We start from the raw sequence: 27,467 nt of genomic DNA, 5'->3' as shown, positions 1-27,467 counted from the left end.
GGGGACGAGGGGGAGAGGAAGGAAGGGGCTCAGTCTGGGAAGGCCTCCTGGAGGAGGTGAGCTCTCAGCAGGGTCTTTGAAGGGAGGAAGAGAGCGAGCTTGGCGGATGGGCAGAGGGAGGGCATTTCGGGCCCGGGGGTCGCAGTCTAGAAGGGGGAGACAGAGAACAAAACCAAACATATGAACAAAATAAAATAAATAGAATAGATATGTACAAGTAAAATAGAGTAATAAAATAAATATAATAATAAATATGTACATTATACACAAGTGCTGCAAAGAGGAGAGGAGGAGCAGAGGAAAATGGGGGGGGGGCAGTATGGGAGGCCTACTGGAGGAGGTGAGCTTTCAGTGATTTGCAAAAAGGTTATTCAGATAGCTTTCCATACTCAATGATAATAATAATAATAAGCGGTAGGGAGAGTTTAGTCCTAGGATCCGGGTTTAGTCACGGAAAAGGTGACGGCAGAGAGGTACAGAATGGGCCGAGTCCATCGAGCTTTGGCGAACAAAAGCAAAATTTGGGGCAACCTGGTAACCTAGAGGCGTCGACGCTGGGCTCCGTTGGGCGGCTGAATTGAAAGTTGGCAATATGGAGTGAAGCTTGCTGATCTAGCTGTTCGGCTGATGCATAGACCACATCCCTCTGCCCAACCTGAAAAGGGAGTAAAGAGATCTGTGTGAGCGTGGCTCAGTGGAAAGAGCCCGGGCTTTGGAGTCAGAGGTCATGGGTTCAAATCCCTGCTCCGCCACTTGTCAGCTGTGTGACTTGGGGCAAGTCACTTCTCTGTGCCTCAGTTACCTCATCTGGAAAATAGGGATTAAGTCTGTGAGCCCCACGTGGGGCAACTTGATTACCTTGTATCTACCCCAGCGCTTAGAACGGTGCTTTGCATATAGTAAGTGCTTAATAAATGCCATTATTATTATTATTATATGTGGCAACTGTCTACAGAGAGTCTCTTCCAGTTCACTCCTGGCTCTGCCACTTGCTTGCTGTGTGACCTTGGGCAAGTCATTTCACTTCTCTGTGCCTCAGTTACCTCTTCTGTAAAATGGGGATTGAGGCTGTGAGCCCCACGGGGGACAGGGACTGTGTCCAACCCCATTTGCTTTTAGACTGTGAGCCCACCGTTGGGTAGGGACTGTCTCTATATGTTGCCAACTTGTACTTCCCAAGCGCTTAGTACAGTGCTCTGCACACAGTAAGCGCTCAATAAATACGATTGATGATGATGATGATGAGATTTGCTCGTATCCACCCTAGCGCTTACCATTATTGTTGTTGTTGTTGTTATTGCTATTATTATTATTACTCCACCTGGGAAGAGCAGGATCTCTGATTTGGACCACAGGCTATTATTATTATTATTATATAATTGTGGTATTTGTTAAGGGCTTACTATGTGCCAGGCACTATACTAAGCGCTGGGGTGGATACAAGCCAACTGGGTTGGACACAGCCCCTGCCCAACATGGGGCTCACAGTCTCAATCCCCATTTTACAGATGAGGGAACTGAGGCCCAGAGAAGTGAAGCGACTTGCCCAAGGTCGCACAGCAGGCAAATGGTGGATCCGGGATTAGAACCCATGACCACCTGATTCCCAGGCCCGGGCTGTAGCCACTGCGCCACGCCCTTAATGTGCGATTTATTTCTTCCAATGCTATAACCAGCCACGTCCCAGCCTCAACCCTTCCCCTTCCTTCCTCTCCCCCTCGTCCCCCTCTCCATCCCCCCATCTTACCTCCTTCCCTTCCCCACTGCACCTGTATATATGTATATATGTTTGTACATATTTTTTACTCTATTTTATTTGTACATATCTATTCTATTTATTTTATTTTGTTAGTATGTTTGGTTTTGTTCTCTGTCTCCCCCTTTTAGACTGTGAGCCCACTGTTGGGTAGGGACTGTCTCTATATGTTGCCAATTTGTACTTCCCAAGCGCTTAGTACAGTGCTGTGCACATAGTAAGCGCTCAATAAATACGATTGAGGATGATGATAAGGGATCGGAGGCTGAAGATTTAGTCCTAGAAAAAGTAGGTGCAGAAAAATGTCCTCCACGACGAAGGGCAGACCCGTGGGGAGGCAACCAGGACCTTGGGCGTTTGCGGGGGGGGGGCCCATTTACGGCACAGTGGAATCCAGAGGCATTTGGGGAGAACCAGTCTTGCATTTCTGCTTTCAGGGTTTATTTTGGCATCCGTTAACTCTGTGATGGGCGACATCCCCAATCTGGAGCCTTGTTCCCCTCGCAATTCATCGACCTTCCCCTCCCGTCCACCACGCTCCATGCGGTCCCAGCACCTCAGCCCACCAACTCTGGCTTCCCTGCAGGATTTGCCGGGGCAAATCCCGTGAATCGGTGAACTTAAACCTAAACATGGAAAATTCCTCTGCCGCCCCCGCGCCAATTGTGTTCTGTCCGACGCAGGTAACAAGGGCTGCGGGGTGTGGCTAATGTCCTCCAGCCTGCCCCACATCACGAGCAACCAGATCGGCCACAACAGCATCTACGGGGTCGCCGTGTTCTGCCGCAAGGACGACGCCGACGACTACCCCCTAAACCAGGGGGGCAACCAGAACTTCAACGACGAGGGAGAAGCCGCTGGCTGGGAGAACGACTTAGACGGCGAAGATGAGCGTTTCTCGTCCCGCAGGTCCATCAGCGTGGCACTCGTTGAGTCCAACAGCATTAATCACAATGGAGGTGAGCGAGACCCCCCTGCTGCTCAGATGGTGGGCCCGGGAGTTAGAAGATCATAATCATATTGGTATTTGTTAAGCCCTTACTATGTGCTAAGCGCTGGGGGGGGGGATACAAGGTACTCAAGGTTGTCCCACGTGGGGCTCACAGCCTTAATCCCCATTTTACAGATGGGGGAACTGAGGTCCGGAGAAGAATAATAATAATAATTTTGGTATTTCTTAAGCACTTACTATGTGCAAATCAATCCTATTTATTGAGCGCTTACTGTGTGCAGAGCACTGTACTAAGCGCTTGGGAAGTCCAAGTTGGCAGATGTGGGAACCGAGGCCCAGGGAAGCGAAGTGACTTGCCCACACAGCTGACAAATGGCGGAGCCGGGATTAGAACCCGGGACCTCTGATTCCCAAGCCCGAGCTCTTCCCACTGAGCCACGCTGGTGATCTGCCGCTTGTCTGCTGTGTGATCCGGGGCAAGTCGCTTCCCTTCCCTGGGCCTCAGTTACCTCATTTATAAAACGGGGATTGAGGCTGCGAGCCCCACGTGGGACGGGGACTGTGTCCAACCCCATCTTACCTCCTTCCCTTCCCCACAGCAACTGTATATACGTTTGTACATATTTATTACTCTATTTAGTTATTTATTTTACTTGTACATATCTATTCTATTTATTTTATTTTGTTAGTATGTTTGGTTTTGTTCTCTGTCTCCCCCTTTTAGACTGTGAGCCCACTGTTGGGTAGGGACTGTCTCTAGATGTTGCCAATTTGTACTTCCCAAGCGCTTAGTACAGTGCTCTGCACATAGTAAGCGCTCAATAAATACGATTGATGATGACGATGAACCCGCTATGCTTGTGTCCACCTCAGTGCTTAGTACAGTGCTTGGCAAATAGTAAGTGCTCAATCAGTCAATCGTATTTATTGAGCGCTCACTGTGTGCAGAGCACTGTACTAAGCGCTTAACAAATGCCACAGTCGTCATCATCATCAAGCGCCAGGCACCGTACTAACCTTGGGTATTCTCATCTGTGGACCAGGCCTAGATCTGGAGCCGAACGAAGAGTGACCAGCGTAGGAGGGAAATCATGAATTTGCTCGACTCCTGGCTTGGGCCCGAACTCGGGTTCAGTGGCCCCAAACGAGTTTCAGTGGCCACAAACGAGGGTCCGGATCAATCGGCAGACCCGTTCCCTGAAGCCGTTCCCTCAAGACAACTGTCAGGGGGAAAGATCTAGATTGCAACAGTCCGCCGTGAGCTTGGAAAGGCAGGGAATTTCCAGGACGGCGTTTGGGAGGTTGAGACTAAAAAGAGGTTCGGAATAATATTAACGGGCTCGGCTTCGTCTTCGATCTGTTCTTGGGACCACGGTGAAATGGGAATCACGCTGGGCTCTTTGGGATGTCGGTGCCCCGTTGCAGCCATCCGTCTGTCACTGAGGCATATGCCAGCCTGGAGATCTGGGTGGCTTATCTGAATACAAGATAATTCATTCAATCGTACGTATTGAGCACTTACTGTGTGCAGAGCGCCGTACTGAGCGCTTGATCGGGGTGAACATAATCCAGCGCCCACGTGGGACTCACAGTCGTAATCCCCATGTTACAGATGAAGTAACTGAGGCCCAGAGAAGACAAGCGACTTGCCCAAGGCAGTGGCGGGGCCGGGATTAAAACCCACGTCCTCCGGCTCCCGAGCCCGTCGTCTTTCCACTGAGCCACGCTGCTTCTCTACTCTCCTTGGTGACTAGAACTGGGCTGTGATAATCCCCCAGTCCATGTGGTCAACTGGTTTAAGGATTAAGGACAGATACCACGACGGTGCAATTAGTTCAATCAATCAATCAATCAATCGTATTTATTGAGCGCTTACTGTGGGCAGAGCACTGTGCTAAGCGCTTGGGAAGTCCAAGCTGGCAACATGTAGAGACGGTCCCTACCCAACAGCGGGCTCACAGTCTAGAAGATAATAATGGTGGCATTTGTTAAGCGCTTACTATGTTCAGAGCACTGTTCTAAGCGCTGGCGGGGGGGGATACAAGGTGATCAAGTTGTCCCACGTGGGGCTCACAGTCTTAATCCCCATTTTACAGATGAGGGAACTGAGGCTCAGAGAAGTTAAGTGACTTGCCCAAGGTCACACAGCAGACATGTGGCGGAGCGGGATTCGAACCCATGACCTCGGCGGACTCCAAAGCCCGTGCTCTTTCCACTGAGCCACACTGCTTCTCTAATTAGTTGTGTCTGAGGCCTTCAGGACTTGACAGTAAGATCCTCAAACCATACTGGATCATCTCCCTCAAGCATCGCTCGGTCATTCATTCATTCAGTCAGTTGTATTTATTGAGCGCTTACTATGTGCAGAGCACTGTACTAAGCGCTTGGAAAGTACAATTCCAAGAGAAGCAGTGTGGCTCAGTGGAAACAGCCCGGGCTTTGGAGTCAGAGTTCATGGGTTCAAATCCCGGCTCCGCCAATTGTCAGCTGTGCGACTTTGGGCAAGTCACTCAACTTCTCTGGGCCTCAGTTACCTCATCTGTATATATGTATATATGTTTGTACATATTTATTACTCTATTTTACTTGTACATATCTATTCTATTTATTTTATTTTGTAAGTATGTTTGGTTTTGTTCTCTGTCTCCCCCTTTTAGACTGTGAGCCCACTGTTGGGTAGGGACTGCTTCTATATGTTGCCAACTTGTACTTCCCAAGCGCTTAGTACAGTGCCCTGCACACAGTAAGCGCTCAATAAATACGATTGATTGATTGATCTGTAAAATGGCGATGAAGACTGTGAGCCCCCCGCGGGACAACCCAATCACCTTGTAATCTCCCCAGCGCTTAGAACAGTGCTTTGCACATAGTGAGCCCACTGTTGGGTAGGGACCGTCTCTATATGTTGCCAACTTGTACTTCCCAAGCGCTTAGTACACAGTAAGCGCTCAATAAATACGATTGATGATGATGATAGTAAGCGCTTCATAAATGCCATCATCATTATTATTATTATTATTATTACAATTCGGCAACAGATACCGGTCCACGGCCCTCCTCTCCTCAAAACCCTCCCCGTATCCCTCCACATCAAATCAAAACTCCCGATGATCAGTCTCCGCCATCTGGTCTGTGAGCCCACTGTTGGGTAGGGACCGTCTCTGGGACTTCCCAAGCGCTTAGTACAGTGCTCTGCACACCGTAAGCGCTCAATAAATACGATTGATTGATTGATTGATTGATTGGTCCCAGCTTCCCTATCTCGTCCGTTCTTCTGCTACGGCTCTTCGCCTCTCCCGAGCCAACCTTCTAACTGTACCTCAGGCCCGTTGCTCACCCTTCATCATCAATCGGATTTATTGAGCGCTTACTCTGTGCAGAGCACTGTACTAAGCGCTTGGGAAGTACAAATTGGCAACATACAGAGACAGTCCCTACCCAACAGTGGGCTCACAGTCTAAAAGATGTAAATGCATATTATAGAATTGCTGGGAATTTCCCACCCACCCTTCCCACCCATCAGCCAGACCCCAGTTCTTTCCACATCCTAAAATCCCACCTCCTCCAACAATCCTTTCCCAGTTAATCTTCCAGCTCCCTGAGACATCAAATTCCATCATCTAACTCTAGCACTGAAGAGCCTACTTCGGCCCATCCCTGGCATTTATGTATTCACGTCTGTGCAGTTTACTTGGCGCGGCCTGGGCTTTGGGGTCACAGGATGTGGGTTCTAATTCTGACTCCTCCACTTGTCGGCTGGGTGACCTTGAGCAAGTCACTTCACTGGGCTTTAGTTACCTCATCTGTAAAATGAAGATTAAGGCTGTGAGCCCCATGTGGGAGAGGAACCGTGTAGAACCTGATTATCTTGTATCTGTCCCAGAGCTTAGTATGGTGCTTGGCACATGGTAAGCACTTAACAAATGCTATTATCATTATTGTTATTATAATATAATATGATATTATTATATTATATTATATCATATTATATTGCATTATATTGCATTATATTAATTATACTATATTGTATTATATTAAATTATATTATATTATTATATTATATTATATTATGTTATGTTGTATTGTATTAATTATATTATATTATATTATATTATGTTATGTTATATTATGTTATGTTGTATTGTATTAATTATATTATATTATATTATATTATATTATGTTATGTTATATTATGTTATGTTGTATTGTATTATATTATATTATATTATGTTGTATTATATTATATTATATTATATTTATTATATTATGTTATATTATATTGTATTTAATAATAATGGAATTTATTAAGTGCTTGCTATGTGCAAAGCACTGTTCTAAGCACTGGGGAGGTTACAAGGTGATCAGGTTGTCCCACAGGGGGCTCACAAGTCTTCATCCCCATTTTACAGATGAGGTAACTGAGACCCAGAGAAGTGGAGTGACTTGCCCAAAGTCACACAGCTGACAATTGGTGGAGCCGGGGTTCGAACCCATGACCTCTGACTCCAAAGCCCGGGCTCTTTCCACTGAGCCACGCTGCTTCCCTAATATAATATATATTTGTTACATATTGTTATATATTTATAACAATGATATAATATATTATTGTTATATTATAATATTATTATAATAATATTATAATACACTGTTGGGTAGGGACTGTCTCTATATGTTGCCAACTTGTATTTCCCAAGCGTTTAGTACAGTGCTCTGCACACAGTAAGTGCTCAATAAATACGACTGATTGATTGGTTGATTGATTATTATTATTATTATTATTTTGACCAGTCTAATATTTTTTATGTTTGTCCCCGTTAGAGTGGAATAATGATGATGGTATTTTTTGAGCACTTTACTAAGCACTGGGGTGGATACAAGCAAATCGAGCTGGACACAAGTCCCTGTCCCATGTGGGGCTCACAGTCTCAATCCCCATTTGACAGATGAGATCACTGAGGCCCAGAGAGTGACTTGCCCAAGGTGATGATGATGATGATGGTGGTATTTGTTAAGCGCTCACTACGTGCCAAGCACTGTACTAAGCACTGGCGTAGCTACAAGGCAATGAGGCTGTCCCATGGGGGGCTCACAGTCTTAATCCCCATTTTACAGATGAGGTAACTGAGGCACAGAGAAGTTAAGTGACTTACCCGAGGTCACACAGCAGACAGGTGGCGGGCCCGGGCTTGGAACCCATGACCTTCGTGACCAGGGAATGTGTCACTTTATTGTTCTCTACTTCCCAGGCACCTACTCCAAGTACCGTGGCTCAGTGGAAAGAGCCCGGGCTTTGGAGTCAGAGGTCATGGGTTCAAATCCCGGCTCCTCCACTAGTCAGCTGTGTGACTTTGGTCAAGTATATGTATATGTATATGTATATGTATATGTATATGTATATATGTTTGTACATATTTATTACTCTATTTATTTTACTTGTACGTATCTATTCTATTTTATTTTGTTCTCTGTCTCCCCCTTTTAGACTGTGAGCCCACTGTTGGGTAGGGACTGTCTCTATATGTTGCCAATTTGTACTTCCCAAGCGCTTAGTACAGTGCTCTGCGCATAGTAAGCGCTCAATAAATACGATTGATGATGATGATGATTTTGTAGTATGTTTGGTTTTGTCTCCCCCTTTTCGACTGTGAGCCCACTGTTGGGTAGGGGCTGTCTCTGTATGTTGCCAATTTGTACTTCCCAAGCGCTTAGTACAGTGCTCTGCACATAGTAAGCGCTCTATAAATACGATTGATGATGATGATGATTTTGTAGTATGTTTGGTTTTGTCTCCCCCTTTTCGACTGTGAGCCCACTGTTGGGTAGGGGCTGTCTCTATATGTTGCCAATTTGTACTTCCCAAGCGCTTAGTCCAGTGCTCTGCACACAGTAAGCGCCCAATAAATACGATTGATGATGATGATGATGATGAAGTCACTTCTCCGTGCCTCATCTGGAAAACGGGGGCGAAGACTGTGAGCCCCCCGTGGGACAACCTGATCGCTCTGTAACCTCCCCAGCGCTTGGCACCGAGTAAGCGCTTCATAAATGCCCCCCAAAAGCCAACGCCTCACGTCTTTTCGATCTACCGATCCGTGGTATTTCCCGAGCGCTTACCGGGTGCGGAGCACAGCACTAAGCGCTGTTCCTCTCCGGGTTTGAGGGACGACCGCCCCGACGGTTCCTTCTCATTTTTGTCCCCTTTCAGCGGCCGGCCTGTACATCAAAAGCAGCGAGGCCCTGAATATCATCGCCAACTTCATCCACGCCAACCACGACAGTGGAGTGGCGGTGGCCCAGAGCCCCCAGCTCACCCGGATCGCCAACAACAGCATCTCCTGCAACAGCCTGGGCGGCGTCCTGGTGGAGGCCGAGTGCCGGGTGGAGCTTCGAGGGAATGGGATCTACGACAACCGCAGCCACGGCGTTGCCTCGAAGGGAGATGGGATCATCGTCGAGAACGACATCATCGGGAACGGGGGCTGCGGGCTCCGGCTACTCCAGGCGGCGGACATGAAGGTGGGTGTCCCTTCCGTGGAGTCGTTCGCTTCCCTCGCCAGGGCGGGCGGAGGAACCGGCGGCGAAGCAGGAGGGAAACGCCGGAATGTGCCCGTGTGCGTCTTCACGGTATTCCGGCTGTAAAGCCTGAAGCCTAGAAAAAAAACGCAAATCCGAGGGAGAAGACAGGAGCGATTCGGCTTATCCCGCCGCATTGTCGTAAGGGAAAGGACAGTCAGGGCGGAGAGCGGCTTGGTTTGAGACCCTCCAAGGATCCCCCTTTTAGACTGTGAGCCCACTGTTGGGTAGGGACTGTCTCTATGTGTTGCCAATTTGTACTTCCCAAGCGCTTAGTACAGTGCTCTGCACATAGGAAGCGCTCAATAAATACGATTGATTGATTGATTGATTGATTGATCTACCCTGGGGGGTACGTCATTAGGGTTTTCAAAAACCCGCCCGCCATCAGACTGTCTCTGCAAATGTTGCCGATTTGTACTTGCCAAGCGCTTAGTACGGTGCTCTGCACATAGTAAGCGCTCAATAAATACGATTGATGATGATGATGATGCAAATGCACCCGTTTTTAAAACGACTCTCAAGTCAAAGACAAAGGAGAAACCAGCAGGATGATGATTCAACTGTAAAGACCGAGATGAGCTCAGATGTGATGTTTACGATGATGCAGGTGGTGGCTTTTTTTTTTTTTTTTTTTTTAGCCCTGACAACGTGTAAAATTCTTAGACTAACGTTCTAGCTTTCTGAATCGGTCAGAGTACTCAAGCCCTTAGTGCAGTGCGCAGCACGTGATCGACGGCCAATAAATGCTATTGATCGACTGACTGATCGGACAGGAACCCAAAGGATGTAAATCTGAGAAAGAGATTTTCCTGAAGAGAAAATCAAAACAGCTCTCCTCTTTCCCCTAGGTCCGGTTTGATCCAAGGTGTATTCATTCCATCCCTTTTGGGGATATCTTGTGTCCGTCGGTGGCGGCCGTTTGCCTTGTGAGCAACCGCGTGCCGGAATCATCTAGAGCTGAGTTTCGATAGTGGCCAAGTTCATTCATTCATTCAATTGTATTTATTGAGCGCTTACTGTGTGCCGAGCACTGTACTAAGCGCTTGGGAAGTACAAGTCGGTAACATATAGAGACGGTCCCTACCCAACAACGGGCTCACAGTCTCGAAGGGGGAGGTGGGGCAAGTCTACTGTTACTTGGAAAAGAATGGACATTATCCACATTGGCCGGAAAGCTATATGGCTCATTAGCCAACTTACAGTAGGAGGATCTTCTCTTAAAAATTTTTTTTTTTTGCTGCAAATCAGCCTGGAAGGAGCAAAAGGATTTGATTGAGGTCCTGCAAAATTGTTCCCTTGCAACCCCGCCCCCAAATTGACGGCCTTCACTCAGGCTGCTGGGGGAGTTTCATGTTTCTTCTAGTCTTCCCATTATTCCTTAGAAAATGAAACATGTTCATTTTGGTTTTCCTAAAAAATATATTTGGAATCCTGGGTGCCCGCTCCCTGGGGGCAATGGGAGGTGATGGCCCCTACGGCTATTTGAGTTGAACTCCCAGACTTATTCATCCCAGGTCCCTGCCGCGAGGCCTGAGAGTTTCCGTTCAGGATTGAAAAGACCCCAAATGGTGGCTTCCTGACCTATTCGTTCTTTAGACTGTAAGCTCATTGTGGACAGGGAATGTGTCTGCTATGCTGTTATATTGTACTCTCCCAAGCGCTTAGTACAGTGCTCAGCACATGGTGAGCGCTCAATAAGTACGATTGACTGAGTATTATTAGTTCTCTTTAAAGTCTTCTTCTCCCCCCAAATCCCAGCCCCTTTCTGGCCCCCTCAGTTCAAGATGAAAAGCTGGCCTAGCTACTGGGAATGGAATTATTTTGTTGCACTGATACTCGATAACTAAGTCTGCAGAGGAGTAAAACTAATGCAACTGTGGAGGAAAAAGGCAAAAACCACCGGTTTTCCGACGGCTCTGACCAGCCAGGGATTTGCTGCGGTGCTTTTTGTTGCGTCGAAGAACCAAAAGAAGTAGATTGAAATTGTGAAAAACAGGAGACTCTCATCCTACGGGGAAGATTCCATCTTATCAGTAGTGTTTCTTGAGTGCCAAGTGGGTGCAATGGATGTACTAAGCGCTTGGGAAGTACAAAACAAGCAGGTGACCATTCCCTGCCCACAAGGAGTTGACCGTCTATGGGGAGAGGCTGGCATAAAAGTCTTTTCTTACGTGTCTCCTAATTGACGCAGGAGTCTGCCAGATTAACAGTTGCTGCCTATGGGTCGTTGGTAGTCTGGAACTCAGACCCACCCCCGGCTGACGAGCTGCCTGGATTTGAAGGAGGAAAAAAGGCTAGAAAAGCCTGGAATACTGTCAGGCACAAATGCCGATTTTATTTTTATTATTTTAAAGGTTAAGTGCTTACCGTGTGTCAAACAGTGTTCTAAGGGCTGGGGTAGATACAAGTGAATTAGGTCAGACAGAGTAAAGTAGGAGGGAGAACAGGTATCCCCATTTTACAGTTGTGGAAACTGAGGCCCCGAGAAGTGACTTGCCCAAGGTCATAAGCAAGCAATTGGCAGAACTGGGGTTAGAACCCAGGTCCTTCTGACTTCTGGGCCTGTGCTCTCTCCACAGTGGGTCCTTTGGGCAGACTTTGAGGACAACTAAAGTTAGGGGGCTCCGAAAACATTAACTTTGTAGTCCCCACTAATATTAACGTGGTGTTAAGGGCCAGGTTTGACTTGGGCAGATTTGGACCAAGAGAGGAATAGTCTACTGAGTAAAATAAAACAAAACAAAAAGCCCTTTGAAAGCATTGTCTGGTCCAGGGCGTATTTGGCCTCTATCCCCAAATCCCCTTCCCCTGGGGACGTTAAACAGGGGTATTAAGTTGCAACCTAAGCACTTCGGCAGGGTCCTTTCCGATCAGAAAGGCGTGTTTTGCGCTTATCTGCTAAGGTTTTGTAAGGATTCACTATTGAAATCATGTATTTTGGTTTCTGCAGCAACCGGAGCCCAGTAGGAACAGGACTTGGGACTGGAGAAAGGGAAAGTCTCGTTACTTCATTCCCTTTCTTTAGGTTTCGTGAATAACTAAACAGCCGCTTTTTTCTTCCCTGTGGTACGATCATTCGGTTCCTACTATGGTCGTCTACAGTAGGCGAACACTTGTTACAATAAAGTTGTTAACCCAACAGCTCCTTTTCCTGACGTTATAAAATGGTGTTTGCCGTTATGGCCAAGTGCCGTGCTAAGAACCGGGGTAGATCAAAGATAATCGGATGGGATACAGTCCCTGTCCCACAGGCAACAAAAAGTCGGGAGAACAGGTGTTTTAGCCCCATTTTACAGATGAGGAAACTAAGGCAGAGAAGTTAAGTGACTTGGCTGAACTGGGAATAGAAACCTGGTCTCCTGGCTCACCAGTCCCATGCTCTTTCCACTAGGCCACACTGCCTCCCCTCTTGTCGTAGTAGGATTTAATAAATGTTCACTGTGTGCAGAGGACTGTGCTGAACCCTAGGAAAAATTTCAAATCTTTTTTTTTCCTATGGTATTTGTTGAGTGCTCACTGTGTGCAGAGCACTGTACTAAGCACTTGGGAGAGTACCATACAACAGAGTTGGTTGACACGTTCCCTGCCCACAACGAGCTTACGGTCTAGATCTTTTAAAGTTTTGGGCGATTTGAGAAAAAAAATTGGAGCTTTGGTGGTTTGAAAACAAGCATTTTCCCGTTATTGCTAGTTTCAGAAAACTCTCTTCATCCGGGAGTTGTCTGTAACCATTCTGATGTCCACCCACAAAAACCCAGAGACGGCCGCCAGAAAACCTGCAGTCCTCTAAAGGCAGGATCTGGCTGGCAAAGAAAGGAGAGGAAAAGTTCTTCATTGTAAATATTTACTTACAATGGAAGCATATAAATATAAACCCATTTAATAACAGTATAGCCTGAAAAGCCAGGGATTCTGTGTGCTCTGCCTGAGTCCTTATAATTGGTAAAACTTATCCTGAAGTCAGACGACCACATCGGCTTATCGGAGTACTTTATACTCTCGAGTTCTGGTATACAGATTTTGTCTAGGTGCCCTCGAACTCCGCTTCAAGCAAGCCCGACAGAATAAAAACCCATTTTCCTAGATGACTGTGCACAAAGGAAAAGAGAAGAACCTGTTTCAGGTAGTAATGTTCTTAGAACCGTAGTTGTTTTGTGAAATATTGGAGCACGGTTGGTAAAACCTTCGCTGAACTTCTGTTGTTTTCTAACAATTAGCCATGATCCCTGTCCCTTGAGGGGGAAGGGAGGGGGCTCACAATCTCAAAGCATCCCGCCATCCTGTTTATATGTCTTGGGTGCACTAGGAAAAAGCTGGGAAGAGGACGGAAGCAAAAGCTCTGCCCCGCTCCGGTAACACTACCCAGACGCCTTGACTTTGGAAATGGCAAAGCCCCTTGACTCGCTGATCTCTATGAGAGGGGGAAAAGTTGGATGACCTTTTTTTCCTCCGGGCTTGTCTTTCAGGTCACCAAGAACCGGATCCAGTCCTTTCGGGATTACGGCATTGTCATGCTTGGCCAGACCAAAGGCCTGGTTCAGGAAAACCTGATCTTTCAAGGGAAGTCCAAAAAAACCATTTTGCAGCAAGTGTCAAATCTAGAAGGCTGTGTTGTTCAAAACAACAAACTCCTGGCCTTCAAGAAAAAGTAAGCCTCCCGTCACCCTGCTAGAAAGTAAAGCATCGTCCCATTAGCCACGAGCCTACTATAGTATGGGGGACACTGCTTTCAGTTAATCAGAATCCAGGAGGCTCTCCAAAACCACTAGTTTTCAGCCAGGCTCAAATATTGCCAGTGTCAGATGTAAATTACCAGGCTCACCTTACCTATCAAAATACAGTTCTCCTCCATAGAAGTCCTCACTCGAAGGGCGCTCGGGCTAATGACGAAGGAGCCCGATTTTCTGTTTAGCTAGAATTGATTTTGTAGTTTAAAACCCCTAGATGGTTGACTCTGAATGGAAAAGAAAAGATACTGCCACTGGAATAGAAGAAATGGGGTTAGCTAGCCCATGGGAAAAGCAGCCATGATCACTCACGCCTGGCGATTTGACGGTACACGGACTGAAAAGAAATACCTAAAATTTGTCCCTACTGAAGGCATAGGATGGGGTGACACAATGGTTAGAGCTGTTATTATTTGAGCTATGGCTGCCGTTGAAAAAATGGATAATGTTTTGACCTTTTCTCCCACCTGAGACTCTCCAAAACGTTTGCTGGCGTTATCTCGTTTGTGCCTCACAATCTGCCCCGTGGTAGAGCTGAGGCAGTTGTCAAATCCAGCTATCGCTGGGTCCAGGGCCTTGACCAGCTGCGGGTTCCAGATGTGATTGAGGCGTCAGTCATTATAAAGACTTTGTCCACTTTAGATGGGCAGAAACCCCCAATTCCTCACACCTGTGTTGGCAGCCAGCCAGCAGGTGTAAATAGCTGGGGCTTGAACCGGTGATTCTGAGGGAGAAAGCTCAGAATCCCGTTCTCCCAACCCGGAAAACCACGAATTACCTAAAAAGTGTGCATTTCCATTTTTGTTGCTGTTTTTAAAGTGAGTTGAAGGGAAAAGCTAGCTATATGGGATCTGAAGTCAGGATTTTTTTTTTAATGGTACTAAGGGCTGACTATATACCAAGTACTGTACTAAGCGCTAGGGTAGAGACAAGCTAATCAGGTTGAACACAGTCCCTGTCCCACATGGGACTCACACTCTTCATCCCCATTTTGCAGATGAGGTAAATAATAATTACGGTACTTGTTAAGCGCTTACTATGTGCCAAGCACTGTTCTAAGTGCTGGAGTTAGATGCAAGGTAATCAGGCTGTCCCACGTGGGGCTCACCGTCTTTATCCCCATTTTACAGAGGAGGTGGCTGAGGCACAGAGGAGTTACGTGGCTTGCCCAAGGTCACACAGCAGACAAGCGGCGGAGCCGGGATTCGAACCCACGACCTCTGACCCCCAAGCCCGGCTCTTAGCTCCACTAAGCTCCCCTGCTTCCTGCGTTTATAGTAGACCGCCGCTGTCTTCGTTCTCGCGATCTCCCTAAGGTATTCCTGGGATGACTTTTGATCCTTGCAGGTCGGGCGTCCCCTGGAAGCTGGAAAACCCACCTGCGCGACCTCACATCGAAGGGCCCTCAAGAGGTGTCTCCACCGCCCAGAACGGTCAGAAGGTGGCTGCCATGACAACCAGGATAGCAGCCAGGATGGACGGCAGTTGCCGCAATAACCGTAGCATCTTCTGCACTATCCTTTGACTGCCGGTGGATTGGTCCCCCTGTAAATCTCCACAGCACCGGGCCGTCTGAGACCCTCACGTGGCCGTGTGGCCCGACGGCGACTCCGGGCCCGTCCGTCCTCACAACGGCGGCGGGGCACGTCTGCTCACCGTCTGTAGTTCCCAAGACCTTCTCAGCCTTGGGTAGAAACTACATATCTTGCTCTGAAACTTGGTGGAGAAGAATCTGATGGGAGCTCTTCAGAGGACCTCGGGAGTGGAGACCGTCGGGATTATTGCCTTTCTTTCCCCCCCTCTCAACTACTGCCAGCTCCTTCGGTGAGGGAACGGTGCCTACTGAGAAGCAGGTCATCGATGGTATTTATTGAGCGCTTAGTGGGTGCAGAGCACCGTACTAAGTGCTTGGGGTGGTACAGTTGAGTAAGAGAAGATACGGAGTTGTTCCTCTCCCCTCTGATGATAGCTGTGGTATTGTTAAGCGCTTACTACGCGCTGAGCGGAAGGGTAGATACAGTATAAGCAGATTGGACACAGGCCCTGTCCCACATGAAGCCCACAATCTAAGGGAAAGGGAGAACAGGCATTGACAGATCATCATCATCAATCGTATTTATTGAGCGCTTACTGCGTGCAGAGCACTGTACTAGGCGCTTGGGAAGTACAAATTGGCAACATATAGAGACAGTCCCTACCCAACGGTGGGCTCACAGTCTAAAACGATGAGGAATGATGACAGATGAGGAAACTGCAGCATTGAGAGGTTGTGACACTTGCCCAAGGCCTCACAGCAGGCCAGCGGCAGAGCTGTGATTAGAACCCAGCTCCTCTGACTCCCAGGCTATTGCTGCTTCCCTCTACAACGAGACGTTTACCCCTCCAGCCCCCTGAGTGGTCAAAGAGCTGTCTGAAAGAATTCCTCGCATTACCGGCTTCCTCTTCTGGAAGCCAGGGTGGTACGCGGCATCGAGGAACACGAGGAAGTGTATTGAAATATGGTAGTATTCGTCGGCGACAGAGCTAAAAGGGCGGTAGAAAGGATGTGTGGTTTTTCCGAGTGATGTCAGGCCCCGTAAGAGGCCAAGTGCCCGGACAAAACTCAAAAGTCCGTGACGCTTAATCAAAGGCAGCGTGGCCCATTGGAAAGAGCGTGGGCCTGGGAGTTGGAGGGCCTGGGTTCCAATCCCGGCTTGGCCACTTGTTTGCTGTGTGATCTTGGGCAAGTTACTTGGGTGCTTCCTCATCTGCAAAATGGGGATGAAATACCTGTTCTTCCTCTTGGACTGCGAGCCCGATGAGGGACGGGGACTGTGCCCGACCTGATTCTCTTGCATCCGCCCCAGGGCTTGGCACATAGTAAGCACTTCACGGATACCACAGTTAGTAGCGGTCGTAGGGGTTCCGGGAAGGGGGAGAGACCGAGAAGAAATCGTTGCGTGAGGGACGTTGGGCCCTAAAACCCAGCCACCAAGACTTGGTGGGGGTAGGGAAGAGGCAGGGCAGAATATGTAGGATTTCAATCGATGAAATTCCGTTTTCTGTCACTGCAGAGTTAGTCGGGAGGTTTCTGACCTTCAGCGTCGGGCATGCCGCGGCCTCCGCCTGGGCATTCACCATTCGGGCCGGAGCAGGGGCGGCCAGCTTAGAACGGTCATCGGCACAGAGGAAAGATACGAGTTCCCGTACACCCACCCACACGTACCCCTGCCCGAGCACGCGTTTCCCGTTGACTTACAAACTTGTAATGAATCTCCATATCCGACCTGTAAAATGGGTCCCATTAGGGTGTAGCATTTGGTTTCCTACTTGTATATTGATTTGTTCGAATGGCTAGATCGCTCTGGGTCCAAGGAAGCAGATATGGCACCTTAGAGCACCCCTGTAATAATAATAATAATAATAATGATGGCATTTATTAAGTGTTTACTATGTGCAAAGCACTGTTCTAAGCGCCGGGGAGGTTACAAGGTGATCAGGTTGGCCCACGGGGGTGCTCACAGTCTTAATTCCCATTTCACAGATGAGGTAACTGAGGCCCAGAGAAGTTAGGTAACCTGCCCCAAATCACCCCAGCTGACAAGTGGCGGAGCTGGGATTTGGTTGTCCCACGCGGGGCTCACAGTCTTAATTCCCATTTTACAGATGAGGGAACTGAGGCCCAGAGAAGTTAGGTAGCCTGCCCAAAGTCACCCAGCTGACAAGTGGCGGAGCCGGGATTTGAACCCATGACCTCTGACTCCAAAGCCCACGCTCTTTCCACTGAGCCACGCTGCTTCTCTGTAGCTCATCGTGGGCAGGGAACGTCACTGGTTATTGTTGTACTTTGCCCAGCGCTTAGCACAGTGCTCTGCACACAGTAAGCGCTCAGTAAGTACGGTTGAATTGAATAGAAGGGCCGAAACGAAATTATGTGTGATACGGGAGTTGAGCCTTCGTGCAGATCAGCACTACTCAACAAAGTTGTCTCCTTGTAAGCCCTCCATCTGTTTTCTAGGACGGTTCCGCATGGGATATACAGCTTCCATTTAAACTACTGTTCAAAACGTGTCTTTTTTTTTTTTTTAAAGAAAAACATTGGTTTTAGGTGAACGGATTTGTAAGGAAAAGCCGAATTATCAAAATAAAGTGATATATTTTAAACATTATTTCTCCTAGCTTTTTTTTTTTTCCTCGATCCGGTGCAGACGTCCCAGCCGTCGAGCTGATAGAAAGAGGCACAATTTTGCTTTTCCGTTTCACCCCTAGGTTCCCTCAGTAGGATGCAGAAGAGGGCTCAGTCAGTCGGGCGTATTTATTGAGCACTTACTGTGTGCGGAGCACTAAACTAAGCGCTTGGGAGAGTACAATATAATACAACAAACACGTTCCCTGACTACAGTTTGTTGCCAAATTGTACTTCGCAAGCGCTTAGTGCGGTGCTCTGCACACAGTAAGCGCTCAATAAATACGATTGACTAAATGAATGAATACAACGAGCTTACAGTCTAGAGAGATCCTGTGGAAAAGAGGCTTAGGAGAGGGATTCTGCGGAAAAGAGCCCAGAGGATCTCCTAATGGGTAGGCCTGTTTTGGCACAGATTTACCCTCCCAGTTCACCCAATCTAGCTTCGCTTAGGTGGATCTGTGATCGTTGAACATGCTTACGTATCCCGTACCCCCCCAAAAACCCTCCCTTGACCCCATGTTTCCCTCCAGTTATCGCCTCATCTCTCTTCCACCACTCCAAACTCCTTGAGCGAGTTGTCTATACCCGCTGTCTCCACTTCCTCTTCTCTAATTCCTTGATCCCCTCCGATCTGGCTTCCGCTCCCCTTCCCTCCGCAGAAACGGCCCGCTCCGAGGTAAGCAGTGACCACCTTCTCACCAGATTTGAGAGCTTCTACTCCATCCTACTCCATCTACTCCATCCTAACCCTCCTAGACCTCTCACTTGCCTTTGACGCCAATTATGTTGCCAATTTGTACTTCCCAAGCGCTTAGTACAGTGCTCTGCACATAGTAAGCGCTCAATAAATACGATTGATGATGATGATGATGACGCTGTAGCCCACCTTGAAACATTATCCACCTTTGGCTTCACTGACGCCGTCTCTCTTGGTTCTCATCTCTCTGGCTGCTTTTTCTGACGATTTCTCAGTGGCTTTTGCAGGCTCCTCCTCTGCCTCTCACCCTCTGACAGTGGCGGGGGTCCCTCAAGGCTCAGTTCTAGGTCTCCTTCTATTGCTTATCTTCACCCCCCTCTCTTGGAAAATTCAATCGCTCCAGTGGCTTCAACTGCTGCTGTCTCTATGCCGATGATTCCCAAATCTACATCTCTAGCCCCAACCCCGCATTTCCTCCTGCCTTCAAGGCATCTCCTTACCTTCCCACCGGGAACCTTGACTCCTCTCTCATTCAACCCACATATTCAATCTGGCACCAAAACCTGTCGGTTCTATCTTTATAACATTGCTAAAAATCTGCCCTTTCCTCTCCATCTGAACAGTTACCACGTCGATCTAAGCATTTATCCTATCCCGCCACGACTACCGCGTCTGCCTCCTCACTGACTTCCCTGCCTCCTGTCTTTCCCCACTCCAGTCCACTCTGCTACATGGATCTGTTGTCATTCAATCGTATTTACTGAACACTTACTGTGTGCAGAGAACTGCACTAAGCGCTCGGGAAAGCACAGTACAGCAATAGAGAGAGACAATCCCGGCCCACAGCAAGCTCACGGTCTATCTTTTTTCTAAAAAAAAATTCAATCCATGTCTCTCCACTCCTCAAGAACCTCCAATGGTTGCCCATCCACCGCCGCATCAAACGGAAATTCCTTTCCGAAGGCTTTAAAGCACTCAATCAGCTCTCCCCCTCCTACCTTAGCTCACTTGATCTCCAGTACATCCCATCCTGCACTCTTTGCTTCCCTAGCATCTACTTACTCTGTGCTGACCCCTTTCCCACCTCCTCCCCTCCAAAATACGCTAGACCGCCACTTTCCCGACCTTCAAACATCTAAACGCGTGGCTCTGTGACCTTTGGGCATTTGATATTCACCTCACCCTCAACCCCATGGCACTTATGTACTACCTTTAAATTACATATTCTAAATTACATTAATGTCTGTCTCCCCCTCTAGAGTGTAAGCTCACCGGGAGAGGAACGTGCTTAGTACAGTGCTCTGCGCAAAGTAAGTCCTTAATGAATACCAGTGATGATGATGATGATTTGAACCTGATGTGTTACCCATGTTTTGTTTTTGTCAGTCATTCTCCCCCCTTCTAGACTGTGAGCCCTCTGTTGGGTAGGGACCATCTCTATATGTTGCCAACTTGTACTTCCCAAGCGCTTAGTACAGTGCTCTGCACACGGTAAGCGCTCAATAAATATGATTGAATGAATGAAATGAATGACATTTGATCTAACCTGAAACTCTATGATCCACAGTACCTGCATCTGTTGGTCTTGGCTTCCCGCTATGCTGTAATCCCCCGGATGGCTGGGACTGCGTCTAACCTGAAGCTATATAATCCACGCTGCCTCCGGAGCACTAAGTCAAGAATCAAGATGATGATATTGATGTACAGGCCGTTCAGTAACCTCAGTCTACTTAGACGGGGCCTAATTATAGGAAGCTACACACTCCTGAATTGTTTCCGTGGACGAGCACACGCAGTGATGAAGGTAACGGCGGGAAATGTCATGTATGTTATTCCCGAGACAAACCTGCTTATCCAGTTATCAAATGCATTTAAATGACTGCATATACGGATGTCATAATAATAAGTATAGTATTTTTAAGCACTTACTATGTACCAGGCACTGTACTGAGAGCTGGGGTAGATAGGGGAAAATCAGGTCAGACACAGTCCCTGTCCTTCGAGGGGCTCACAGTCTAAGGACGATGGAGAACAAGATGTTGAATCCCCGTTTTGCAGATGAGGAAACTGAGGCACAGCAAAGTGACTTGCCCAGGGTCACACACCAGGCGTGAAGCAGGATTAGAACCCACGTCCTCTGACTCCCAGGCTCCTGCTTTTTCCACTAGATCCCTCCCACAACTTCCCAAGGCAGGAGGCACTTCTTCCATAAAAAAGGTAGCAGGGGAAGAGTGCTGCTAATGTTAAATCCTGGTCATTCCGCCACAATGTTCCACACAACACCTCTTTCGTGCTCTCGGTCTCTCTCCAGATCTCCCAGCGCTTAGAACAGTGCTGTGCACATAGTAAGCGCTTAACAAATGCCATTATTATTATTCGCTTAATAAATGCCATCATTATTATTATTATCTCCCCCACACCTTTCTAATCCCACCCTGGTACTATGACATCTCCAGGTGGACCTCAGAAGATACACATCTAAATTCTATTAGATTGCATTATTGTATTGCATTAGGCGAGAATAGTACTTTTGTATTATTTGTAGATAGCAACTTTTCCTCCAGCTTTAATATCCCTTTATCAAATCCAAATGAAAAGGCTCCCAGAACTACATATGAAAGAAAAGCAATGCTATTACAGGGTCAGACCAATGGTCCATCCAATCATAATAATAATGACGGTATTTGTTTAGCGCTTACTATGTGCTAAGCACTGGGGTAATAATAATAGTAATGGTATTTGTTAAGCACTATGTGCAAAACACTGTTCTAAGCACTGGGGAGGTTACAAGGTGATCAGGTTGGCCCATGGGGGTGGGGGGGCCTCACAGTTTTAATCCCCACTTTACAGATGAGGTAACTGAGGCACAGAGAAGTTCAGTGACTTTCCCAGTCACACAGCTGACAGTTGGCAGAGCAGGGATTTGAACCCATGACCTCTGACTCCAAAGCCCGTGCTCTTTCCAAAGCCGTGGAGAAGCCACCTTGCTTCTCCAAGATGGTAGGTAAATATAGGGTAGATACAAGGTAATCAGGTTGTCCCACGTGGGGCTCACATTCTTGAGCCCCATTTTACAGATGAGGTAACTCAGGCACAGAGAGGTTAAATGACTTGCCCCAAATCACACAGCTGATAAGTGGCAGAGATCCAGTGCCGTCTCCGATAATGGCAGCAGGATGCTCGGAGAAATGAGGTGACACTCGTTCTTGTCATCCTTCTTAGTGGTTTCCTTAAGATGTCCATCTAATTCCTAACTTTCCCTCTCGTGGACTCGTTGGCGACCTCTCATCCATGAGCTTGCCCCATCTCCTCTTGAAATGACTAGTAATTTCTGCCTGAACAGGTTCCCGAGGATTTGAATTCTCTATGTGTACCCTTTGCTGTGTGAAGACAAGTTTCCTTTGGTTGGGTTTGAGCCTATCACCTTCAAGTTTATATGGGTGTCCCCTTATCCTGGAGCTGTGGGATTTGGTGAAAAACAATTGTGGGTTTGCCCTGTCCATACTCTTCGGGATTTTATAAGTCATGTCCCCTCTCAGCTTGGGTTTTCATCACCTCAGTCTTCTGATTCTCTGGGGACCAAATTCCCTTAAATGTTTACCGAAGTCAGAGATAATTGTCCTGATTCAAGGAAGTCAAACTGTAGATTGGCCTTTCTGTTTTTATTTTCAATGACCGCTTAGAGATAGTTAAGGCGATCTTTAAGAATAAGGCTTGTTGAACTTCCCAAACCCCACCATTTGATTTCCTAGTCACTGGCATCTCTTCACCACGGCATCATTTCTTGGGGAATAGGAATTAGTTTTTTGTTTTCTGTTTCTTTGCTTCAAAGAAGATCGACTACAACAAGAAATCTGTAATGGGCATTTGCTCTCTTGGGCTCTAACTTCTACGGCAATAAAAGTCATTGAACCAAAAGCCCTGCTTCTCTCCGGGCTCTTTCGCCATGATCTCTGCCAAATTTGGGTTTCCTAAATTGGCAGCGATCTGTTAAGCAGTCAGGAACTTTCCTGTCAAGCTACCCTTTTTTTCATCGAATGAAACCAAATGATCTTTCAAACACAGTTTGATATGTCTTCTGAAGTCCCGGGGCTTGTTTAGAAACTAAACTCTCCACAGATTGGGGATGGGGAAAGGGATAAGGCAAAATGCTATTTGCTAAAGGTCTCTTGGCATTCAGTACATTAGCAGATTCTGCCCTATTCTCCTCATTCAAAGCAATCCTTTTCAGATTCCTGGAAAAAAAAATGGATTTTGGTTGTCACCGTAAAGCAGCAAGTAGAGCCCTGGCCCCACTTTGTGTTTCAGATCATCTCTGCTTTAGTCCTTCCAATAGGCCTTAAATCGGGTGGTTTCCCACGGGTTTTCAGATTATTGCTTCAGCGGGAGCTAAGGAACAGTCTCTGTATACCTATGCTGCCCTAATCCCCACCTAGCACATGTACATAGCTTTATACTTTGCTACTTCCCCCGTCTGTAATTTATTTTAATGTATGTCTCCCCAGCTAGACTCTTAACTCCTAAAGGGCAGGGATTATGTCTGCCAACTCTATTGTACTGTACTCTCCCAAGAGTTTAGCACAGTGCTTTGCCCAAAATAAGTACACAGATAAACACCCTTGATGGATATATACAATCAGAGAGGGGGTATTTTCAGCTTCACGGATCTCCCTTTAAACAAACTATTCACTGGGGGGGAAAAAACTACAGCATAAAGGTCATTTTACATGCAAACTTCATTAGCTGTCCTGGTGAACAGGAGCTTAGACATCTTCTTCCATCCTGGTTGGTTTGGTGATAAGTTAATACCCGCTTTCAACCAAAATATCCGGGAAAGGGTTGGTAATGGAAAAAGGTTTTTTTACTGTCCTCGAAATTGATTCTTTTCCTAAATTATCACGAGCTTTGATTTGTGGAAAGTCGAGTGTGCTTGAACATGTTTTCTCTTCTCTGCTGGCTAATAAAGGGCTGTTTTGTTTTCATGAAGGGAACTGGCACCATCCTCTGCAGAAAATAACTAAGAGATGACCGAACGGTGAAAGCCTCTGCCCAGCATTGTGAGTGGGTGGCTGGGGGAGTGGGGAGGGTGAGAATGCGCCCTATCTCTAAAAACCAAACACAATTACAGGCTGTCCCACTTCCCCAAACCCTACCCGATTAACGTACCTCGATTTCGGGTGGAAACCAAACCTCGATTCCCCATTAGATTTCTCACATTAGCCTTCCCAGGCACTTTTAGTCAAGTGTGTAACCCCGACAAAAACTTCAGCAATAACTCTGTTCGACCCTTGATCCCCGCAGAGTTAATTAGTGGCCTTCGCACAGGAAGTTCGGTGTTTGTATCAGTTTTAATGATCGCGCGATTCTTCTTCCCCAGGGTGCGCGCTACGAAACACTAGGATGGATGCACTGAGGGGTTGTGTTAGAAGCGACACAAAACATCATGAACAAATGGAGATTTTGTATACCCTGCAGGTCCTTGTATACCAGAACCCTAAGGAAAGGGGTAGGGGGGCTTACCGCTCGTAACCGCAATCCATCCATCAATAGCATTTATTGAATGCCCGTCTGCAGAGCACTGTAGAGTCCTTGGGAGAGAACAAGATAGACCTAAATGAATGATCCCTGCCACAAGTTTACAATCTAGCACCTAAATAAATTACAGATAGGAGGAAGTAATCGAATATATAAAATCAATAGAGTGCTCCGGGGATTGTGAGTACTGACGTGCTTAGGAGGAAGGGCGAACGTTGGCAGTCGGGGAATATAAGAAGGGAGAGATCAGAGATTAATTGGGGAAGGTCTCTTGGAGGAGATGGGATTTCAGGATAGTTCTGAAGCTGGGGAGAGCTGTGGACAGGTGGATTTTAAAGAGGGAATTCCAGGCAGGGGGAGAGCGGAAGATGTCATTCAATCGTATTTTTTATTGAGCGCTTACAGTGTGTAGAGCACTGTGCTAAGCGCTTGGGAACGGGATAGTATATCGTATATTACAGTATGGTATAGTATGGTATAGAGAAGCAGTGTGGTTCAGTGGCAAGAGCTCGGGCTTTGGAGTCAGAGGTCAGGTGTTCAAATCCCGACTCCACCACTTGTCAGCTGTGTGACCTTGGGCAGTCACTTCACTTCTCTCGGCCTCAGTTCCATCTGTAAAATGGGGATGAAGACTGTGAGCCCCGCGGGGGGCAACCTGATCACCTTGTAACCCCCCAGTGCTTTGAACAGTGCTTTGCACATAGTAAGCGCTTAATAAATGCCATTATTATTATTATTATTATTAGCATGAGAGGAATGAAGTGTTCATCCTGCAGTGTAGTGGCAGGGGGGCACTGGGCAAGGAGAGAGTGGATGGAATATTTTGAAGGCAGTGGTCAGAAGCCTCTGATCAATGCAGAGAAATGAACCACCACCGGGGATTTTTTTTGAGGAGTGGGGAGATGTGGACTGAGCGGTTTTGTAGAAAAATGACCTGGGCAGCAGTGAAGTGTGGATTGGAGAGGGGTTTGTTTGGAGGCAAGGAAAGTCAGTGAGATGCTTAAAGCAAGTCAAACCTGGCTACATGTAGGGCTAGTAGTGATAGCATTTAAGCGCTTTCTTTGTTCAGAGCACTGTACTAAGCACTGAGAAAAAATACTCAGTTGAGAGTTTGCCCTCTCTGGGCTCATGATCTAAAAATAGAGTGGTGAGGTTTGGTGACAGACACAGTAAAGATGAAATGTGAATACAAAACCACCTAAAAATACAAAGTCCAACTAGTCCAGCGGTAGGTGGACTACCGCTACAGTCCAACTGTAGGGACCTTCTAAAACGTGTTGAGGTTGCATGCTGCCACTTCTTAACCCCCTATCTGTAATTTATTTTAATGTCTGTCTCCCCCTCTAGCCCTCTATGTCTCCTGTGGGCAGGGAACATGTTTACCAACTCTGTTGTATTATACTCTCCCAAGCGCTTAGACTGTGAGCCCACTGTTGGGTAGGGACCGTCTCTATATGTTGCCAACTTGTACTTCCCAAGCGCTTAGTACAGTGCTCTGCACACAGTAAGCGCTCAATAAATACGATTGATTGATTGACAGTGCTTTGCACTTGGATCTGTGACCTTGCGGCATCCCTCCACCCCACGACACATATGTACACATCTATAAATTATTACAGATCATCTATTTTTATATTGTCTCCCCCTCCCTCTAGACTGTAAGCTTCTTGTGGGCAGGGAACGTGGCCACCAACTCTGTTATATTGTATTCTCCCAAGCGCCCAATACAGTACTTGGCACACAGTAAGCTCGGACTGCGTCCAAACTGATTAACGTCTATTTATCTCAGTGCTTGGAGCAGTGCTTGGCCCATAATTGCCAAGAACTACCGGAATTACTATTAGTACGCATTCAAAAAATAAAAAATGCACACAGTAAGTGCTCAAAAAATACCACTGACGGATTGATTGAGACTCCATGATCATCTCACATCCAAGGTTCACTAACCTGTGTTCCAATATCAGGAATTCTGCTGTAGAAATTCAGTTTGCAGTACCAGTTGCGTTCCATATGACAATGATGTCATTCTCCTCCTGTCAACTCTTCTCTTGACTCCCAACTCCTCCAGGGCCTGGACTAAAGCCTTCTCTGGAACCCCTCAACTCAGTCGAGAATAATAGGATGACGCTTTTACCAACGCAGCAGCAACAAAAGTGGCCCATGAAGGCTTTCTTCCCAAGCCTGGACCTCTTCTCTCCAAGCCTGGGGTGTTTTGTTGTCCTGATTCCAAACCTTTCATCTACTCAGTTTTGCCACTGAAGGCTAAGAAAGAAAGTAAGTGAATCTGGTGCTCTGTCCTACCCACCCAGTATAAACAGTACATGTCCTATACAAAGGGGCTAATAGTCACTTGAAAAGCTTACAACCCCTCACTAAAATGGCACTATCGAGAGGATCCTACCCCAAATAACACCCCTTTAGTACTTGGGTGATTCCATTCCCAATGGAAACTTGCGCTTGGCTGTAATTTTCCTGCAGAACCCGCACAGGTGTTATGGTTCGATGATTTCCTTAACATTAGGCTGTGCGTCATGTCCATCAGAGCATTTTAATGTGACATCAAACATTCACGGAATGTTCTTTTCCCCTTTCGGGAGGATTTAAGAGTCATCGCTGATGGAAAAAAAAAAACTTTTCCCCCCAAGCCAAAATCTGGATGTCTGTATTTTAGGATGCACAGTCACAGACCGCATTTGTTCAGAAGCTTAGTTCCAGAAAATAAAAAAAAACCAAAAAAACATTTATAGATGTACATGCTGTGAGATTTTCACATCTGCATCTCTCTGCTGGAGGGGACAAGATGTCTGCTACTAATCCCAAACTAAAGCGGGCAGATGAGAATTCAAGATAAACCAGTCAGTGTGAAAAGATGAATTTCTGTAAAGCCTCTACTTAGCAGTGCCTGGTGATTCCACAAGTGACTTGGATAACCTATTTTCTTTCTCTCTCCACCTCAATATCCCCCAGGAGATCCTGCTTTACACAGCGAGATGAATACCGCGTGAAGAAGAAATGGTTCGTAAGCTACAGAGAGAACAAAACAAGGGAAACGAAAG

General features: G+C 47.0%; 1 protein-coding gene across 1 annotated transcript in view; it reads left to right on the top strand.

Annotated features, from left to right (window-relative positions):
• Positions 1–16,046, top strand: part of FBXO10 (F-box protein 10) — a 124,761-nt gene extending 108,715 nt beyond the window's left edge. The window contains exons 9-12 of the mRNA XM_038769919.1: positions 2,440–2,715; positions 8,914–9,224; positions 13,751–13,932; positions 15,359–16,046. Of these exons, the coding sequence (XP_038625847.1) occupies positions 2,440–2,715; positions 8,914–9,224; positions 13,751–13,932; positions 15,359–15,536 (947 nt within the window). The 3' untranslated portion in view covers positions 15,537–16,046. The remainder of the gene's footprint in view (positions 1–2,439; positions 2,716–8,913; positions 9,225–13,750; positions 13,933–15,358) is intronic.
• The last annotated feature ends 11,421 nt before the right edge of the window (positions 16,047–27,467 follow it).

The sequence above is a fragment of the Tachyglossus aculeatus genome, chromosome X4, assembly GCF_015852505.1.
Source record: "Tachyglossus aculeatus isolate mTacAcu1 chromosome X4, mTacAcu1.pri, whole genome shotgun sequence".
In the NCBI taxonomy this organism is placed as follows: Eukaryota; Metazoa; Chordata; class Mammalia; order Monotremata; family Tachyglossidae; genus Tachyglossus; species Tachyglossus aculeatus.
This window is presented reverse-complemented; position numbering and strand designations above follow the sequence as displayed.